We start from the raw sequence: 20,104 nt of genomic DNA on the forward strand, positions 1-20,104 counted from the left end.
GACACTGGCTAAGGAAAACCAATCTGAGGGACACTGAAATCGGTGCTATGAAATCAACCTCAAGAGGCAGGAAATAGAGGGGCAGAGGGATGTCCTAGAAGGTTCTGCTAACTGCCAAAGAGGGGTGCTGACACACTCTTCAACAGCAACTTTCTTTCACTAGTTTCTAGTTTCTATCAATAAAGTTACCTACTCTCCGTGAAGGAAAGGAGCTATGGATACACTCACTCACACAGTACGCTAAGAGTCCAGGCTGAAGCTCAAACATCCTAATTCAGACTTCTAACTCAAGCTAGGTAAAATATGCTAAGCCTAAATGGCCTTCAGCTCATTTCTATATAGCTCACTACTTCTGTATAGTTGGAGCAAAGACAGTGAGATGCGGCATGCCTCTCTGGTTTGCCTTAGAAACGGTGTAACCCCAGGATGACCACTTTCTTCCCAGGATATGTTACAAGCCAGCCCATCCAGTTCTCTATAGATTCTTCTATGAAGCACAGGAAAAATCGAGAAAAGCTAAATCATTCATTCTGTCACTCAGTAAATTTACTATGTACCTATTACATAGACAGCTTGCTGCCAGGTGCCAGGACTACAAAGGTGAAGAAGACAGAGAAGGTCCCTACTTTCTGAGGGCTTAAAAGTTCAATGGGGGAATGCTGGAAGCAATTGCATGCTGAGCTGGCAGGAGCAAGCGCGCTTCCTAGAGGCAGCCCACTCGTTTTTGCACTGCTGATGAATGGATGTGTCTCTGGGTTAGGCAAGGCCCCAAGTATTTTGCCTCAAGACTGCTTATTGAGGGCGGGCATGATGGCAGTGCACGCCTTTAATCCCAGCACTGGGAGGCAGAGGCAGGTGGATCTCTGTGAGTTCAAGGCCAGCCTGGTCTACAAAGTGAGTCCAGGACAGCCACGGCTACACAGAGAAACCTATCTGGAAAAACAAAACAAAATGACTGCTTATTGGTTGCTGGTTGCTCCACTGCCTTTCCATGCTTGTGTCATACATCTGGCATGGCAGAGCCCCTCACTGCCTATTGCTTCACTCTCTTGGGCCGACTTCCTGAAGATTATTTTAAAGGTGTACCTTCATGACATAGTGTTGTTTAAATTAACTGATGATTACATAATCCCTGGTGATGATATTTTAAAATTTCTGACTTGATTCAAGTAATTTAAAAACCTTCTTGCAGTATAGCAAAAACTGCTAGGAGCTCTGTGAACCTCCATATGTCAAGCACTTGATTTACACTGAGAGGGAAAACAAGATAAGATAAACTAGTGACCAAGGAAATAAATTCATTTTAAGTTTAGTACACAAGGATATTGTGTACACCACAATAAAACAGACCCTATGAATATAGAAACAAAGACAAGACAGACACCTGTTTCTTAGAAAAACCCTGACATAAAAAACTCTTGCCTTATTCCACAGGAGGCCTACAAATCACCACCTGTGCCGCCGCCATATCTTTAGTGATACCCGAGTAATTCCAGAACATTTTGGGAGTAGACCAACATCAATGGGTGGCAGAAGATAGCCTTTGTAATCATTGCCATTAAGGGTGTGGGGCGGAGATATGCCCATGTGGTGTTGAGGAAAGCAGATATTGACCTCACCAAGAGAGCTGGAGAACTCACAGAGGATGAGGTGGAGCATGTGATCACCATTATGCAGAATCCACAACAGTACAAGACTCCAGACTGGTTCTTGAATAGACACAAGGATGTGAAGGACAGAAAGTACAGCCAGGTTCTGGCCAATGGTCTAGCCAACAAGCTGCACGAGGACCTGGAGCAACTGAAGATTAGAGCCAATAGGGGTCTACCCCACTTTTGGGGCCGGCCTTCATGTCCAAGGTCAGCATACAGAGACCACTGTTGGTGTATCCGAGAAGAAATGAGTCTCTGGACCTTTGCCATTAATAAATACTTTATATACCTGAAAGGGAAAAAAAAAAAACATCTTGCTTTGATCAGATAACCTGTATTTGAAATAAGAAAAAGATTAAATTTCTGCTGTGAACTCAAAATGAACATATAAATAAAACTATGCTTTAAACTTATCTAGTTAGATCTTAGGATCAATAGTCTACTGTAACTCCCCTTTTGTGTAATGGTTATATCAATTTTTGAACAATTTTTCCATACATAGAGAACCTTTGTACTAGATTGTATAGAAACCCAAGACAGAATTAAACAGTTGTTGAAGCCATCTGCTTCATCCAAAAGTATCTGTCTGTTTATAAGGCAAATTGTTTGTATATATTATATGTAAGTATCTGTATGCTTACATATAAGTAGATAAATGTTGTCTTTGGGAGCTCCCTTGTTTTGTCTATTGATTGTATGTGTGCATGTGTGTGAGAAGTTCATGAAAATCTGCTTGCTTTGTCTGCCAAACATGTGCTTCTAAGTTTAGTAAGTGATTAGCAATCTGCAGTGTTTTATCAGCCTTCTTAATTAGGTCTCTAGCTTCCAGCAAGCCACTGTTCACTGCCAAACCATCAAGTCAAAAGGAACTGAGAGCTTCTTCCTTTTTCAACTCCTCATCGATGACCGCCAGACTTAGCTGAGTAAGACCTCCTGCTGTGGGCTGGAATGATGGCTCCAAGGTTAAGAGCTCTTCCAGAGGTCCTGAGTTCAATTCCCAAGAACCACATGGTGACTCACAACCATCTATAATGTGATTTGATGCCCTCTTCTGACATGTAGGTGTACATGCCCACAGAGTACTGTATACATAATAATAAATAAATAAATCTTTAAAAAAAAAACACCTCCTGTTGTTAAATAACAATCTCAGCTCAAGAGCTGTTGTGATAGCAGAGAAGCCAGAAGGCTTGAATTGTTACTTCTCTTTTCTTTAAGAGTTAAAGTGTAAATAGCAAGGTCACCAGCCTGAAAGGTGAAGAGTAGAAAAATGAAGAGTAGAAAGATGAAGTATAGAGCAACACTAGCCACCAGCTGCAACCCGCCTCCATTCACCTGTGTACTGGAGCTGGTCTCTAACATCCTGGCGCCCTGGAACAGGGACCTGAGGAAGGTCAGTCTTGTCACAGCTAGGACCTCAACTGAGCTGCTGCAGAGTCCCTAGCAGAAAGCTGAGAAAGAACAGGTGAGCAGTTGGAAGTTGAAATCGCTTGTTTCCACCAGCACCTAGCTGGTTTTTGTTGGCTACTGACACCTTTGTGTACATTTTCTAAATATCCCTCAGGGTGGGACACGGTGAATCTACAGACAGATGGTCCTTTTTACCTATGGGAGATAACAAATACTAGAGGGCTTGCTAATGTGAAACAGAAACTGGAAGGGTCTTTTGAGGAATTTATTGCCTGGCTGAAGGAGACAGTGGAAAAGGTAGTTTCTAGCTCTGAGGTAAAAGATATCATTTTAAAGCAACTGGCCTTTGAAAATGCTATGCCTGTCAGTCATTACAGAGAAAAATTAGAGAATCTGAAAATATTTCTGACTTTATTAAACCATGTACTAAAATGGCCCCCTCATGTCCTCACAGTGTAACTGTTACAGTTGCTTTGCAAGGCCAGACTACTAGCCAGTTTCTACCTAGTCAAGAAAAAGGAAAATCTGATCAGAGGGACATGGCTTACAAATAGTATTCATGTGGCAAGCCTGGACATATTAGCAGACAATGTCCCAATAAGACAGGAGCTTTACTCAAGGCACAAATCCAAGCTTGCCTCCTTCACTATGCCCTCGCTGCATGAAAAGATCCCACAGGAAGAGAGAACGGAGACCCAGCTTTCATAAGAATAGCACTCCTTATCTGACACAACTGTACACCTTATATAAGTAAGACCAACACTGAACCAGAGGAACTGGGTGAGGAAACCAACCCAGGTCCCCCAAATAACAAAGGTGACCCAACAACCTCGGACAACCAATCCACTTGTCAGCAAAGAACCATTCAGCAACTGCAATGGGCAACTGAGACTGCACCTCTGTTTCACCTCTTTACAGAAAAGTAATATGGTCCCTGGGGTGATTGGTTCTGATTTCACTGGAGAAACTGAGATCATTATACAACCTCCTACCAAAACAGTTCAAGTCCATTCAGAACAGAAATTTACTTAGCTGCTCTTACTCCCATATCAGGGCCTTAACCCACAAATAAAATTGAAATAGCTAGCTGTTGTGGCAAACGAGCAACTTCAAAAGAGTCACATTGAACCTTCCACTAGCTCTTGGAACACCACATATTTTGTTCTTAAAAAAAAAATCAGGCATGTGGAGAATATTATAAACCCTTAGAAAGATAACTGACATTCTAGAAGGCATGGGAACCCTCCAGTCCGGGCTAACATCACCTTCTGTCATTCCGAAGATAATATTATTGTCATTAAGTCTCCATGATTTCCTTTTTGCCATCCCACTGCACCCTTCTTACCGTCAATACATTGCCTTTAACTTCACCTAACCCTAAGAGACCTTATTAAAGTTCCTAATGAGAAATATGTCCTTAGGATTTAATACATATTTATATATGTATTATATATATATATATATCCTTACTCTTTGTTAGAAATTTATGGATAGTGCTATCTTACAAGTCTATAAAGTTTATCTGACCATATGAATGATATTTTACTTTCTTATAAATGTAAGGCTCGTTTACAAGAGGCTTTGAATTCTTAATTGAGCAGTTGAGCTCATATGGACTTCATATAGTTCCCAAAAAGTTCAGATATAATCTCCATTTTATATACAGTCAGCCTCCAACTTCTAAACCAGACAGCCTTATAACAGATACATGAAAAATGATAGAAATAAACATTAAGAACTTGTTTGCAAAATTGGAGGCAAAGACATTCCTCCTGCCGCATATTTTATTTACAGCCTTTTTAGACAGACACTAACAAATAACAATAGAAGCTCCATTATGCTCAGGAGCCCTCAGCCCCTCCTTTCTTGTTGTAGCCTCAAATTAGGTTCTGCCCTGGCACAAAAGCCTTGGAGAAGGAGGCAACAAAGCACCAGAATTCTAACTGGCCTCCATACCCCCAACACCTGGGCATAAGCCACTCCCTGAAACCTTTTAAAAATGTAAATAGAAACTAAAAGACACTCATGAGATTTACTGCCATTGTACTGGGCCCTCAAGCACTAATAAACTTTTAGGATGGGAAATGCAAACGAGCACCTTCCAAGTCATTTTACTGAGGGGGAGAGAAGTGCAGCAGCTCGGAATAATCCAGTTCCCTAGGCTGGAAAGGACTGCCGCCCCCACCCAACCCCCGCCAGAGCCACATAGCTCTGAGAAGCTAATATGGGCCTGGTGGGCACTGTAAGCCCCCAAAATCAGAGGCTTATTTCTTTTGATATAATACTATATATGTCACTTCAAAATGGAGCCACTTGGAATGAAGGGGCCTTGTAAGACTATTGTTTAACTAGATCCCCTCAGTTTCTACAGCTAAGGTGGGCGTGGGGAGCTTTGAAAGCACAGGTTGAATGCTGCTCTTCACCCCGATAACAAAATTTTTAAATCAAACCTGCTAATCAATAACTGCTCTGAGCACACTCCCTAAGAACATTTATATATATATTTGCAAAACTTATCCAAAACGTCTTTAAAATATCAATTGGATTTGACTTTAACAATATCTACAGCTAAGTTACAGCTTTAGAACCAGCCTCGTCCTGCTACCCATGACAATGTGTACCTTTGGCTCTCACTCAGAGAAGCCGCGATGGCTGCTGTCCTATCAGGTCACAGGCAGCCCAGCTACCCAGGCTCCACCTGGAGCTGCAGGGTTTGACTCTAATGACAAACTTTTCTGGGTTCAAGAAATTAAAATATCTCGTCCAATATCCTTTATGCTACAGACTAACATGATGTTTTCTCTCCTGATCCCAGAGAATAAATTGCAGGCTTGGGCCATTGCCTTCCACAGAAGCACTTGCTTTCACTGATGGGTCAGCTTCAGGTCAGGCTGCTTTGATTCCTGAGGGTCATAAAGAACCTTTCCCCACGCAAGAAACTTCTACACTGTGGGCTGAGCTGACAGCAGTAGTCACTGCTTTTTAAAGTCTAAAGACAGGCAGCTCAGCAGAGCCATGCGTTCTCATGTATCTGCACCACTGTCTCATCTGGGGAGGCTTTCAAAGCTATGGAGCAGCACCTGTTTTACAACGCTGACTATGCCAAGAGCATTAGAAACTGTTTGCTGTTTGTACTTCAAAAGACTTTTTAAAATGATGTTTAACTTTTAATGTTTCACGCTCCACCGGCCTCTGTGTCCGCAGGGACAGGCTCTTGTGGAACAAGCTCATCTGGCCTTTTAGGGCACAGATATCTAGAATAGAGATACCCATCTCCTCATCATAGTCTAATTCATGCCTTATACCTCTGTCAAAATAAAAGCCCCACTAACCGGACAATAAAAGGAACCCGATGTATCATTCCGGAAGAAGCTGTTTGCACGTTTCCATGTGACACTGATCCACCTTTATGGATGCCAGACCAATTGACTGTCCCAAGACACTCCCTCCAATTTGAAGGCAGAGGCTTTCACCTGTCTCAGCCATCAACATCTCCAGGCAAAGAAAGACCCTGAGGGCCGGCACCTGCATCCTCTACCTATTATGAACCTGGTCCTGTTATTGCACCTTTTGCTATTCTACACCCTGGGATTACAGGGGATATAAAAATCACTTAATATGGCTCTCTATATAACATTTCCTGTTTTTAAAAAATGCTCACTGGGCATGGTGGCACAGGCCTTTAATCCCAGCATTCAGGAGGCAGAGGCAGGTGTATCCCTGTGAGTTCGAGACCAGCCTGGTCTACAAAGAGAGTTCCAGGACAGCCAGGGCTATGACACAGAGAAACCTTGTCATGAAAAACCAAAAACAAACAAACAAACAAAAGCTATTTAACTATCATGGAAGTTTCACATGAGCCCTAATGTTTTTTTGTCATCACCTGTGTGCTGGAGCTGGTCTCTAGCAGGGGAAAGAAATTTAGATAACTATAACAGAAACAGACACACCTAAGCTTAGGTCTAACGTGCAGTAGTACACTGAACAGAGTGATTCCAAAAAGTAGGACAAGCAATAGCATGAGATGGTAGCTGGATGACCTCTGTCATCCTGAGTTGGAGCTTTCCAACAGATAAACCTCTCTCATCTACCCAGCTTGGCTAGCTCTTGGATAAAGTCACAGGTCAAGATACTCAGCTTGTCCCCTTGAATAAAAAAATTTTTAAAGATAATTTGGGACACGTAGAATTCATAAGCTAGAAACCATTATTATCCCTAAGTTGAAGTAGGAAGGGAGAACATGTTACTAGAGCCTACTCAAAGTTGGGGTCATGGGAGAAAGAACACCCAAGAGCACCAGGCAGTGGTGGTGCACGCCTTTAATCCCAGCACTCAGGAGGCAGAGGCATGCAGATCACTGTGAGTTTGAAGCCAGCCTGGTGTACAAAGTGAGTCCAGGACAGCAAAGGATACACAGAGAAACCCTGTCTTGGAAAACAAAACAAAACAAAATAAACAAAACTACCCAAGAGGACCTCTAAAGTATAAAGACTCAGCCTGTGGCAACTGTGGCACCTTCTGCCTTCCAACCCTACGACCCACTCAGTACTCAGCCAGCCCCAGCACAGATCAGTCTTCCATAGGACAGACCAGAGCTATGAAATGCTTACTTAGGGAGCAAAACAGAAAGTAACCAGATCACTTCAGTTCACTGCTGACAACTCTCTAAAAAAAAAAAAAAAAAAAAGTACTATCTTTTAAACTTCATAAGAGCACATGTGTGTTCTAGCAACACTTTTTGTTTTTGAATCTATTAGTAACACACCATCCCACACACAGAAAATCCTCATTACTCTTCCCTAGTGGCATTGCCATGGGTTATGGGCCAGCCTGCCTGACCAGAACATGAGGCACAACCCACTGTGAGGTCACATGGGTTGTTTCGCAAGTTCTGGAATCCCCAGAGGTTCTGATTCAACACTGGGAGTGTCTGCTCAGTTTCTTCTTAGCTCTTCAGTGTGCCGCACTAGAGCTCTCTTTTCCTAAATCAAAATGAAGTTAATCTTACTGAGTCTTTATCTGCTTGCATCTGTCAGAGGTAAGTCTTCTCTTTAAACAGAAGTGCTGGGTGGAAACCAGAGAAGGCTTCTTTTAAGGTATTTCTGCCCCCTTGAAGAAAGACAAGTTTTAGTTACCCAAACCAACCTGACTTAGAGTCAAGAGTTAACTAAGCAAGAATAAGTCTAAGAATTCCTGTACCAACTGATTTCTCTTGGTTTTGGATGTACAAGTAGAAGGGCCCGTGGGCCTAACATGCTCCCACTTTGAACATTTGTGACTGGTAAGATAGCACGTTAACAACACAACTCAAATTCTGCCTGGTAGTTTTTGTAGGTTAATTTTGGGCTGTCATCTTTTAGTTTAGCATTCATCCTACACAAAGATTTAAGTTTTCACCACCACCACAAAGGAACTGAACCTCAGTTGAGGCTGGAGTTAATTGGTATTGAAAGCTACCTGTGCCAGGTACTGTGGCATCTCTAACTCCAGCTTTCATGAGGGAGAAGCAGAGAACATCTGCAATTTGAAGCCAGCCAGGATCTCAGAGCCAGACCCTGTTGTGGAGGAAGAGAACCATTTGCCTTCTCTCTCTCTCTCCCTGTCTCTATTCTTCTTGCCTTTCACCCAGGGGAATTGGAGGAGGGGTTGGTGGCAGACTTCTGATGACACGAATGAGGGTCCCTTGATTTCTGATTCTGCCTTTGTCAGGTAGGAACACTTAATGTCCTTTCATGTGCTTTTCATGTTTAAGTGAGGGGATACCACATGTAATTCTTGTGTCTTTAAGTCTTATCGGTGATCTCCAAACTTTTATTTAAACACCCCTTTGTTTCCGGTCTCCTGGAGTATTTAGATGACCTTCCCCCAAAATCTAAACTGTCTTTAAGTGTCTCATCTAGACCTGCCAGAAAATGTAGCAATTCCGCTTGTGTGGCTCCACAGGAAATCAGCCTTGATCCCATTCTTTCACTACTCTATTTTTTCTCTCCCCTAGGAGCACCACCTGGTCAGCCTGATAACCTTCTTGACTCTGTAGACAACCAAGGTTCTGTTCAGCAACTTTCGAGTGAGTATTTCTCACTTGCAAACCCTTCAGATAGCGAGGCTTTATATGAAACTCCTTCGAGTGAGAAAGCTCTGGCTGATCATAGTGACCATGAGTCAAGTGAGCATGCTACAGGTGAACATGCTCCAGGTGAACACGTTCCGGGTGAGCACACTTCAGAACAGACTTCAGAACACATTTTGGGTGAGCACATCACGGGTGAGCACATCACAAGCGAGCACACTTCCAGTGAGCACACTCCGGGCGAGCACCCCGGCGAGCACCCCGGCGAGCACCCCGGCGAGCACCCCGGTGAGCACCCCGGCGAGCACACTCCAGGCGAGCACACTCCAGGCGAGCACACTCCAGGCGATCACACTCCAGGTGAACAATCTTCAAGTGAATCGAGTGAACAGCCTTCAGAATCATCTTCAGTTGAACAAGTTTCAAGTGATAAGACTGAGGAGTTGGACGAACAGACTTCTGCTGATGGGAGTTCAAGCACACCATTTCCAAGCACATCTTCAAGTAAGCCACGATGGAAGGGGATTAATCTTTGACTAGAGTTGTGGCCAACCTGGGCTACATAGTCCAATGAAAGCCTGGAGCCCTGAGCAACATCCTGTTTCCAATAGGGAAGAGGGAAGAGGAGGGGAGAACACATCAGGACCTAAGTTTAATTGAAGCAGTGTAAAAGAATCATTAATATGTCATAAACAGCTGTCAAAGACTTTCAGCCAGGTACCAGTAGCACACACCTTTGATCCCGGCACTTGGGAGGCAGAGGTAGGAAGATCTTTATTAGTTCAAGGCCAGCTTGGCCTATAGAGCCAGTTTTAGCCAACTCTACACAGAGAAATCTTTTTTTGTTGTTTTGTTTTGTTCTGTTTTTGTTTTTTGTTGTTTTTTGGTTTTGGTTTTGCAGACAGGGTTTCTCTATTAGCCTTGACTGTCCTGGACTCGCTTTGTAGAACAGGCTGGCCTTGAACTCACAGCAATCCACCTGCCTCTGCCTCCCGAGTGCTGGGATTAAAGCCACTAGGCCCGCCCTTTTTTTTTTTAAGACTTATTTATTACTTATACAATATTCTGTCCACATGTGTGTTTGCAGACCAGAAGAGGGCACCAGATCTCATTATAGATGGTTGTGAGCCACCATGTGGTTGCTGGGAATTGAACTCAGGACCTCTGGAAGAACAGCCAGTGCTCTTAACCTCTGAACCATCTCTCCAGCCCCCTACACAGAGAAATCTTGCCTCAAAAAACAAAAACAAAAACAAAAAAACAAAAAAAAACAAATTTTTTTCACAATAGCAGAAAGCATTTTTCAGGTTTCATGTGGCCCTAAATGGAACACAATTTGAAGAACCCTCTTAAGAAAAAAATATTAACACTAATACAAAATGCTACTAGACTCTCCAGCACCATTGTTCATAAGAACTTATGAAGGGTCAGCGAGATGGCTCAGTGGTGACAACTGAGGCCAAGCTTGACAACCCGAGTTCAATACCTGGGGTTCATGTTGTGGAAGGAAACTGACTCATTCAAATTATTCGCTGACCTTTACTTATGCCCCATTCACAGTAGAAAAACAAGAAAAATCTAAAGGTTGATATCAAATTATTATCAGATACAAATATTTTACTTCACTCAATATTGTTAATTCTAAATTTTTAGGTGGTAAAAGAAGGTGAAACTCTTATCCCTAGTGTCAGTCACATTTCTAGAAAGTAGTAAATTAAACTTAGGTCTGCCTAAAGCTATGCTTCTTGCTAAAGGACAGCACTAGAGACAGTATAAGGGTACGGAAGCATTTCAGAATTTTGTCACTGATCTTCGATAAGTGAAAATGGAAACAGTTCCTGAAGGTTCACGCCTGGAAGGCTGAAGCAGGATGACTGGTATGATTTTGAAATCAGACTGAGCTAAATAGTGAGTACTCACTTACTCTCTCTCTCTCTCTCTCTCTCTCTCTCTCTCTCTCTCTCTCTCTCTCTCTCTCTCACACACACACACACACACACACACACACACACACACACACACTCACACGCACACACAAGGAGGGAAGGAGGGAAGGAGAGAGGGAAGGAACAGGGAGAGAGGAAAAAGGAGGGCAGGGAGAAAAATGCACTCTTTACAGGGCTGGCAACATTCTCGCCTTCAAGTATATTTACTTGTTAGGTAAACCGGTTTTGTTCGGGGGTATGACAGAGGTTCAGTTACTTAACAGTCTCTCTTATGAAAACATGTAAAACATGACAGAAGGGCATTTACTTATAAATCCAAGAAGCCAATGGGATAGACTTTTAAAAAGTTCTCAGATAAATTTGGTATTCTTCAGCAATAAAGGTTATAAAGAAGAGAGAAGGTATTTCCTCTGATTCAGAAAAGAGAGCATGGTAGCCCAGACTTGTAACCCCATCACTGGGCAAGAGCTTGTCTTCAATAACAACAAGGGGAATGGATGGCGAGCTAAGAGGAGAGGGGGTACTGGGGCTGTAGCTCAGAGGCTGAACTCTTTCCTAGCATGCCTACGGCCCTAGACGTTCAATTCCTAGTACTGCCAGAACGAAGAAATGTGTTGTAAGTCATCTACCTTTTCACAATCCCCACTCCCCATGTGTGTGACTCAAAGTGGTCTGTTGGGAAATCTCATCAGGCTTTTTTTTCAAATTTCAGGCATAGCAATAAATTGCCACACATGTACATATATGAATGATGATGGAAAATGTCTCCGTGGAGAAGGAGTATGCACCACTCAAAATTCCCAGCAGTGCATGTTAAAGAAGATCTTTGAAGGTAATAGGAACTTCCTGAGAAGTAGGAATTGCCAGAGAGCACATTAACTATGTCTTAAATAAAATGAGGGTAGGGGGAGCAATAGGGATCAATGAATTTGAGGATTCAGAAGAACCTCATTTCTTCAAGCATTGAGCAGAATCTCCATACTGACAGGCCTATGGCTCTTTTAGAGAGGAGAAAGAAAACTGAAAAGAGGCTTTCTTCAGAATAAAGAAACCTTTTAAGTTGTTCCTTAGGCTGCCTCAGAACTGTCTAGTGTGTTCGTGATTAAATCTTCCTAGGAACACAATGTAGAACAAGTGGTAGGCATTTAGTAGACAGTGCATAAACATTTTCCCTATTTGTCTATAATTATACATTTAACCAACACTGAATAAACAACAATACATACTATGTGCCCTACAAAAAGATGCATCAAATAGACAGTATAAAGATTGCGGTCTAACCTAAAAAATACTACGGAGAAAAGTGGCGAGGTGTTACGTGTCTTTTCTCACTGCTTGGGAGGCTGAGGTAGGAGAATTAACCTGGGCTACCTAGCAAGATAATGTCTAAAGAAGAAGAGGCGGCAAAGCACAGGAATACTGAGAGCTCACAGGTAAAGGAAAGCAGGCAAGTCTAGAGGGTAATACAGAAAGGACATGTAAAATCCAGGAGTATCCAGTTTGAGCTGTACATCAGAATCACCTGAGCAGCTTTAAAAAAAAATCTTAATGCTCAGGACTGGCAAGACGGCTCAGTGAGCGGAGGCTCCTACCTGCCTACCAATCCTAATGACCTAAGTTAGAACATAGCAGGAAAGTAAGTAGGTACAGGAAGGACAGTAGAGTTCCATATAGGACAGTAAATTTTAGTTGTTAGCATATCACTTAAATGGAAAGGGAATTTGACTTAGGTTAGTAGAGATAACTGAACTCAGAGAAACAGAAGACAGAAAAGCCAGGGAAAACCTTGACAGAAGAATATCAAGAAAGGGTGAACAGTATCAAGCTCATGAAGAAAGGGAAAAGGGAAAAGGCTATGGAACTTAAGAGAATTTTCTACTGCACTTTTGAGAGAAAAGTTTCAATTTTGAGTACTTGGGGATGGGATGTGAATAAGAAGGAAGTTCAGGAGGCCAGACAGATAATGGCAGAAAAATAGCATTGTCAAGAGAAAATACTGAGTTTGTTGAAATTCTACCATGAGAAGAAAAAAAAAAAATGAAGACATAAACAAGAGTAATGGGTAAAAAAAGCACACAGTAGGGGATAGAAAAATATACATACAGAAGTCCATGCCTGGGAATGATGGATAAAGGAGAATGTTGGAAGATGATGCTTTCTCTTAATGCCAGTCTGTCTCCTACCCTTTCAGGTGGAAAACTCCAGTTCATGGTTCAAGGATGTGAGAACATGTGCCCATCTATGAACCTCTTCTCTCATGGAACAAGAATGCAAATTATATGCTGTCGGAATGAACCTCTCTGCAACAAGACCTAGAAGCCTGTGCCCCCATTTCTTGCTCTGACTCAGGCTGCTTCATCACTCTTTGCTCAATTTATATTCAGCTTCAACAACTAATCACACTAGTCGCTGCCTGATCATCAGACAAGAAGCGTAGTAATACCCACTGCCCCTGTCTTCTGGCTTTACTTGGCCCCATCCTTCCCCAGATCTTCTTTTTTGCAATAAATTTTTATTGTTAATACAGGCTTCCATCATTGCTTTTCATCAGTCTAGTTGTTCCTTTCCATGACCAAATAAAATGAACGTTTTGCACAACCACTTGTGAAAGTTGAAGAGGTCCCCTAGATTGGATACAACAGAGAATTACAAAGTACATAGTAATTTCTCATTGATCATATACATTGTAGGATTGTCTTCCACACCTACTTGTAAGAAACACAACTCAAATGCTTTTGCTTTTGAGCTTCTCAGTCTTCACAGTCCACTATTAACATAATGAGGACAAAAGACTCCTTTCCAAGCCGGGCAGTGGTGGCACACACCTTTAATCCCAGCACTAAGGAGGCAGAGGCAGGAGGATCTCTGTGAGTTTGAGGCCAGCCTAGTCTACAAAGTGAATCCAGGACAGCCAAGATAACATAAAGAAACCCTGTCTGGAAAAAACAAAAAATAAAAAATAAAAGACTCCTTTCCACTTAAGCAACCTATAATCCTTAAATCATTGCAGAGAATCATCTGCTCAGCCACAGAGGAACAGGTGAAATACCAACAGTCTTTCAAGGTGTTTGCACACGGTTCTCAGGAAAGAACCAGAAGGGTCATTAGGAAAGATAGTATCACCCTTACTCTACAAATAAGGAAATACAACACATAATTTAATTTCTTTATACACCATGTTATTACAAATTGGCTAAGGTTACAGAGCTATATTGAGAAAACCAAATATGCATAACCTCAAAGTGAGTCTTCACACTAAACATCATAGAGCCAGGGTGGTTTGGGGTTTTTTTTTTCTTGTTTTGTGTCTTTTGTTGTTGTTGTTGTTGTCTGTTGTTTTGTTTTGAGACAGGGTTTCTCTGTGCAGCCTTGGCTGTCCTGGACTCGCTTTGTAGACCAGGCTGGCCTCAAACTCACAATGACCCTCCTGCCTCTACCTCCTGAGTGCTGGGATTAAAAGTGTGTGCCACCGTGCCCAGTTCAGGGTGTTTTTCAAGATCAAAAGTCATCTCTCTTCCTACACAAGTCCACCTCCTTCCAAACACCACTTCCACATGTTTGATCAAGATCAGCTCCTGGTCTTAATGTAAGTTGCAAAGCAACAGGCTTTAATTTTTTTTTTAAGGAGTTATTTATATGTATATAGTGCTCTATCTGCATATAACCTTGCAGGCCAGAAGAGGACATCAAATCTCATTATAGATGATTGTGAGCCACCGTGTGGTTGCTGGGAATTGAACTCAGGACCTCTGGAAGAGCAGACAGTGCTCTTAATCACTAAGACATCTCTCCAGCCCCTGGCTTTAATTTTAATAAAACAATTCAACACTTTTTAAACCTTAAAGCTTTGGTATCATGCCTAACACTTTTTTAAAAATATCTTAGCTCTGTAGTCTAGACTAGCCTAGAACTATGTAGCTCCAGGCTGGTTCTCAAATTTGTAGCAATTCTCCTGGCTAAGTCTCCCATGTGCTGGGATCATAGGTATAAGTTACCATACATAAGAACAACTGTACAGCTAGGTGTAGGGGTGCATGCCTTTAATCTCAACACTTGGTGGCAAGCAGATCTCTGTGAGTTCTAGCCCAGCCTGGTCTACAGAGCAAATTCCAGGCCAACCAGGGCTACACAGAGAAACCCTATCTCAACCCCCCCCAAAAGCTATATATCATAAAACAAGTGTCAGTTATAGAACATGGAAATATACAAAAAGATGTGCATGCATCACACACACACACACACACACACACACACACAGAGCACATGCCCAGGTAGCCCTATTCAACAAACCATCTGAATAACAGGTTCCACTGACAACAAATCTCGGCTGAAAATAGAACTCATATTCAAATTACTGAATGAAACTATTTTGAACATATAATCCTATCTTTAGATCAAATGGGACTAAAATTTATGACCTAAAACTAAAATCTCAAATTCTCAATTTACAAAGAAACAAGCAGAAAAACACCTGCTAACATTGTTGATGCAACTAGTATCTTTGAGGGGAAGGGATAAAGATCTAGTGTTAGCTATAAGCATTAGAAAAATAAAAATACAAATGTGTTATTAAAAGCTACAAGTAAAGTGAGCTCTGGCTTTCATCTATGAGAAACTAAGCTACCACAATTATACAATCAAAATCATCACTGAGAAAGATCTCTGGGCTTCTGCCTGGTTAACTTTTAACCTATGCATTACAAGATGGCAAAACCCCACAGTGTACCTGGCCAGAGGCTTCATGGGCTATTGACTAGGGCTGGCCAAGTAGCTGTAAATTGGGGAGCACTCCTGGGGAGAAAAGAACCACAGGAGAAACATTAAACTGAGGACCACCTCTGACCACATTCTTGGCTGATCTGAATTCCAAGAAGCCCAACACCAATGGTATCTAAAAGCTGAAAGAACAGACCTGAGAGGTTTGCTGTGTAGTGCAAGTCCTCCATGATAATGTCCTGCTAAAGTAAAAGCCAGGCTCTTCACTGGAGCATATGGGATCCAGAATCTCCACAATTCTGCATCTACTACATAGTAACTTATTAGACATAGGAAAGGCAAGGAACCTATATAACTAGCCAAGGGAGAAAACCAATAGACAAGTTCACAAAACAAACAGCTAAGTACAGTAAAACAGAAAAAACATCACTAGATGATTTTAACAGGGTTACTGGAGCCCACATTAGACATCACTCATTGTGAAGATGAATCAGTAAGTATCCAATTGGAATAAAAGAACAAAGCCTCAGTGATTAATAAATTGTTAACATTTTTAGCATTTAGGTAGCAGCTAGAATTTGCCCATGTTTGACGAAAAATAAACTTACAAATCCCTAGCAAGATAAATTAAGAATACAAAAAAAAAACCTAAAGGCAGACAAGAGTCAAACCATTTAAAGAGAATAAAATACAAATGTTGGCATTACTGACTTTCGCTCTACTTAGAAGCCATAGCCCAGTTGTCCATAGCTGCCCTCACACGGTAGTAACAGCCCTTATTTACAATCTCCTAACCCTTTGGGGGACTGCTGATTGACAAGTCTGTTTCTCCTAACTTAAGAGTTCATCCAGAGGCAAACAAAACTACGAGGATGTCAAGTTGGGAAAAAAACATGGGAAGCAATGGCCAAAGCTACACAGGGACTATAGGGATTACAACAGAATGTGAACACGGCCTTGGCAGGACAGAAAGAACTACTTCTAATCTGAAGACTTGGGAGATGAAGGCAAGCCAATCAGGAATTCCAGGCCAACCTAGGCTACAAGAGCTTTCCTTGGAGCCCAGCAAGTATAAGGACCTGAATTCAATACCCTGCACTCATGAAAAACGCCAGGCCAGTCAGTGTGTGCATGTATTCCTCCCACATGAATATACACAAGCGTGCATACACATGTGAGCACATTTAAAAAAAATAATAGTAAGCAAAATAAACAGATGTGTATATAGAGAGGAATTGAGAAAAGGGCACACAAAGACAAGATGAAAATGAGAGACCAGAGAGAACACTAACCCTTCAAACCAGCTTAATCCCAGGCTCAAAACATGCCTTGCTATATGATGCGGTCTATTCTAGCATGTTTTTAAAGATTTATTTTTATAATTTTGTTAATATGTATATAGGGGTGTATGGATGAGTATGTGCACTTGAGTACAAGTGTCCACAAAGTCCAGAAGAGTGTGTTGGATCCCATAGAGCGAGCTATAGGTAGGTGGCTGTAAGCTGCCCAATGTGGGTGCTGGGAATTGGATTTGCATGTTATGTGAGAGCAGCAAGGGCTCCAGGTGTCAAGTACCAAAGTTTCAACAAAACGGCAAGACATGCGAAGAAAGGAAACTGTACTGTAACAATCTCTTTAAAAAAAAAAAAAACAGATTTTAAATCAAGGGTCTCAAGTGTGCTCAAAGAACAGCAGGTTTCAGTCAAAGAATTGAGAGTAATCAAGAAAACAATATGTAAACAAACAGAGGAACTGATAGCAGGTTTAAATTAAGAATCAGCAATTTCTTTCTTTGGTTCCAGGGGTTAAATCTAAGGCTTCGATGGTGCAGCTAGGCAATTATCCACTGAGCCACATTCCTACAGGGTCATCAGTGACCCTGAAGACAGGCCACGTAAAATTGAATCCAAGGAATTAGAAGGGAGGGTAGCCTGAAGTAAACAATCTCACTGACTTAAATGACACTATCAAGCAACCAGTATTTGGGATGCCACAAGGGTCAAAGGGATGCCACAAACCACAGAATAAAATTCTTACAAATCAGAAGACAGACATGGATCTACAAACACAGGGAGCCCAATGAACTGTAAGGATGATAACCCAGGAAAACCAGACTGAGACATGCCCATTGTTCAGAAGATGCCCCCACCAAAGAAAAAAAAAAGAGAGACAAAAAAGTAATCTTTTACTTATTTATTTATTTATTTATTATACAGTATCCTGCCCACATGGGTGCCTGCACGCCAGAAGAGGTCACCAGATCTCATTGTAGATGGTTGTGAGTCACCATGTGGTTGATGGGAATTGAACTCAGGACCTTCAGAATAACCTCTGAGCCATCTCTCCAGCCCCAGAAAAGGAATCTTGAAAGCATCGAAGCAACTCACTGAACAGAGAGGATCCTAAACATGATTCTCAGTTAGCTGGATACAGTGGTGCACCCTGGCAGCCCTGGCACTGTGAAGCTGCAGGTTTGACGTGGACCTAGACTATCTTTGAGGTCCAGGTCACCTTGGGCACTTATCAGTTAATTTCTCAGCAGAAATTTTGTAGGCCAAAAGGTAGTTATGTAATATATACATTACTGAAAGAAAAAAAGAAGTGACTAAACACTATCAACTAAAAATTCAGTGTCTGCAGACATAGAGGAGGGGAGTAGGGGGGAAGCGGGAAGAAGGGAGGAATGGGAGGATACAAGGGATGGGCTAACAACTGAGATGTAATATGAATAAATTAATAAAAATAAATAAATAAATAAATAAATAAATAAATAAAAATTCAGTGTCTGATAAAACAGAATTGTGATTCGGATATGAAGGCAAAATTAACATTCATAGGCAATGAGCTAAAGGAGCTGATTATAACTATTCCTGCTAAATGCTAAATATTGTCCTTCAACTTGAAATGAAAGGATGCTAGAGAACCGGAAAAAAAAAATAAACAAAACATGACACAAACACCTCTGGGGGAAAGAAAACATAGCTATAAAAACCCTAGCTTAAGGATATGGTTCAATAATAGAGTGCTTGCCTGGCTTGAATGTGACCCTAGGTTAGATCTCCAACAACAACAATGAAATGTAACAACAATTATATAAAAGCCACGTGTGTGCACGTATGTGGAAGATGCAGATCAGCTGTCCCACCAAGTGAAAGCAGGAATGGATCCCTACATCCATAATCCCAGCCCCTGGGAGGTGGAGGCAGGAAGATGAGGAGTTCATGGACAGCAAGTTAAAGGCCAGCCTAGATTACATGAAATCCTGCTTAACACTAGCAAAAGAAAAGATAAAACAAAACATGGATTTATCATAGTGTATGTACATTTAAAGGCATAACTTTTGGTGTTAATAAATTACATAGGAAGGACTAAGCAGCTGTAAATACAGTTGTCCTTTAAAGTCAAGTTCGGCTAGGCACCCTATGTAATCCCAGCATTTGGAAGACAAAGGCAGCAGGGAGAAGAGGCAGCCTGAGCTACATCATGAGCTCAAGGGCCAGTCTGCGCTACGCTGTGAGAGTCTGTCTCCTAAAACAGAACAAAACAACAACATCAAAAGACCATTGCCACTAGGACAAACAATATCGCAATGCCGGAAAACATTAAAAATGTAATTATCACATGATGTAGCAATTCTACCACAGGGTAGATACACACAAAAAAATTTAAAACAGATTTTAGCAGGTATTTATATATTCATGTTCACACCAGTATCATTTATATGAACAAAAAGTAGCAACAATCCAAACATACATGATCATACGAAAAGAGATGTACACACACACACACACACACACACACACACACGCACGCACGTAGGAGCACTACGGAGTATTATTCACAAAAAGCAATGAAATCTGATATAACATAAATAAATCCTGAAAACAGTTGTATGAATTAAGCCAAACACAGAAACATATATATAATTCTACTTATATGAAGCATAGAAATATACAAATTTATGGGGGGAAAAAAAGCAAAATAGTGGGCACCAAAGGTTGGCAAGAAGCTCTGAGTCTTGACTTGATAGATACAGGCTCTGGAGACAGTACATAAAACTGTACAGCTCAAGCTGGGCATGTGACACACGCCTTTAATCCAAGCACTTGGGAGGCAGAGGCAGGTGGATCTCTGTGAGTTAGAGGCCAGCCTGGTCTACAAAGCAAGTCCAGGACAGCTGGGGCTCCACAGAGAAACCTTGTCTTGAAAAACAAAACAGACATATGCTCAACCATGTTGACAGCAGCCTTGTTCATAATAGCCAGAACCTGGAAACAGCCTAAATGTCCCTCAGTTGAAGAATGGATAAA

The 20,104-nt window shown here is 41.6% G+C and overlaps 1 protein-coding gene across 2 annotated transcripts; it reads left to right on the forward strand.

Annotated features, from left to right (window-relative positions):
• The first annotated feature begins 7,963 nt into the window (after positions 1-7,963).
• Positions 7,964-13,676, forward strand: ACRV1 (acrosomal vesicle protein 1). Of its 2 annotated transcripts, XM_084783799.1 has the most exons (5): positions 7,964-8,100; positions 9,058-9,408; positions 9,448-9,636; positions 11,791-11,910; positions 13,270-13,676. In XM_084783799.1, exons 1-5 carry the CDS (start codon positions 8,055-8,057, stop codon positions 13,392-13,394), a joined length of 831 nt encoding a protein of 276 aa, XP_084639925.1. In that variant the 5' UTR covers positions 7,964-8,054; the 3' UTR covers positions 13,395-13,676. The 2 variants fall into 2 exon arrangements, with proteins under 2 accessions (XP_084639925.1, XP_084639924.1); XM_084783798.1 differs by having other exon boundaries at positions 9,058-9,636.
• Positions 13,677-20,104: the final 6,428 nt, after the last annotated feature.

The sequence above is a fragment of the Acomys minous genome (assembly GCF_964271855.1).
Source record: "Acomys minous genome assembly, chromosome: 5".
Lineage (NCBI taxonomy): Eukaryota > Metazoa > Chordata > Mammalia > Rodentia > Muridae > Acomys > Acomys minous.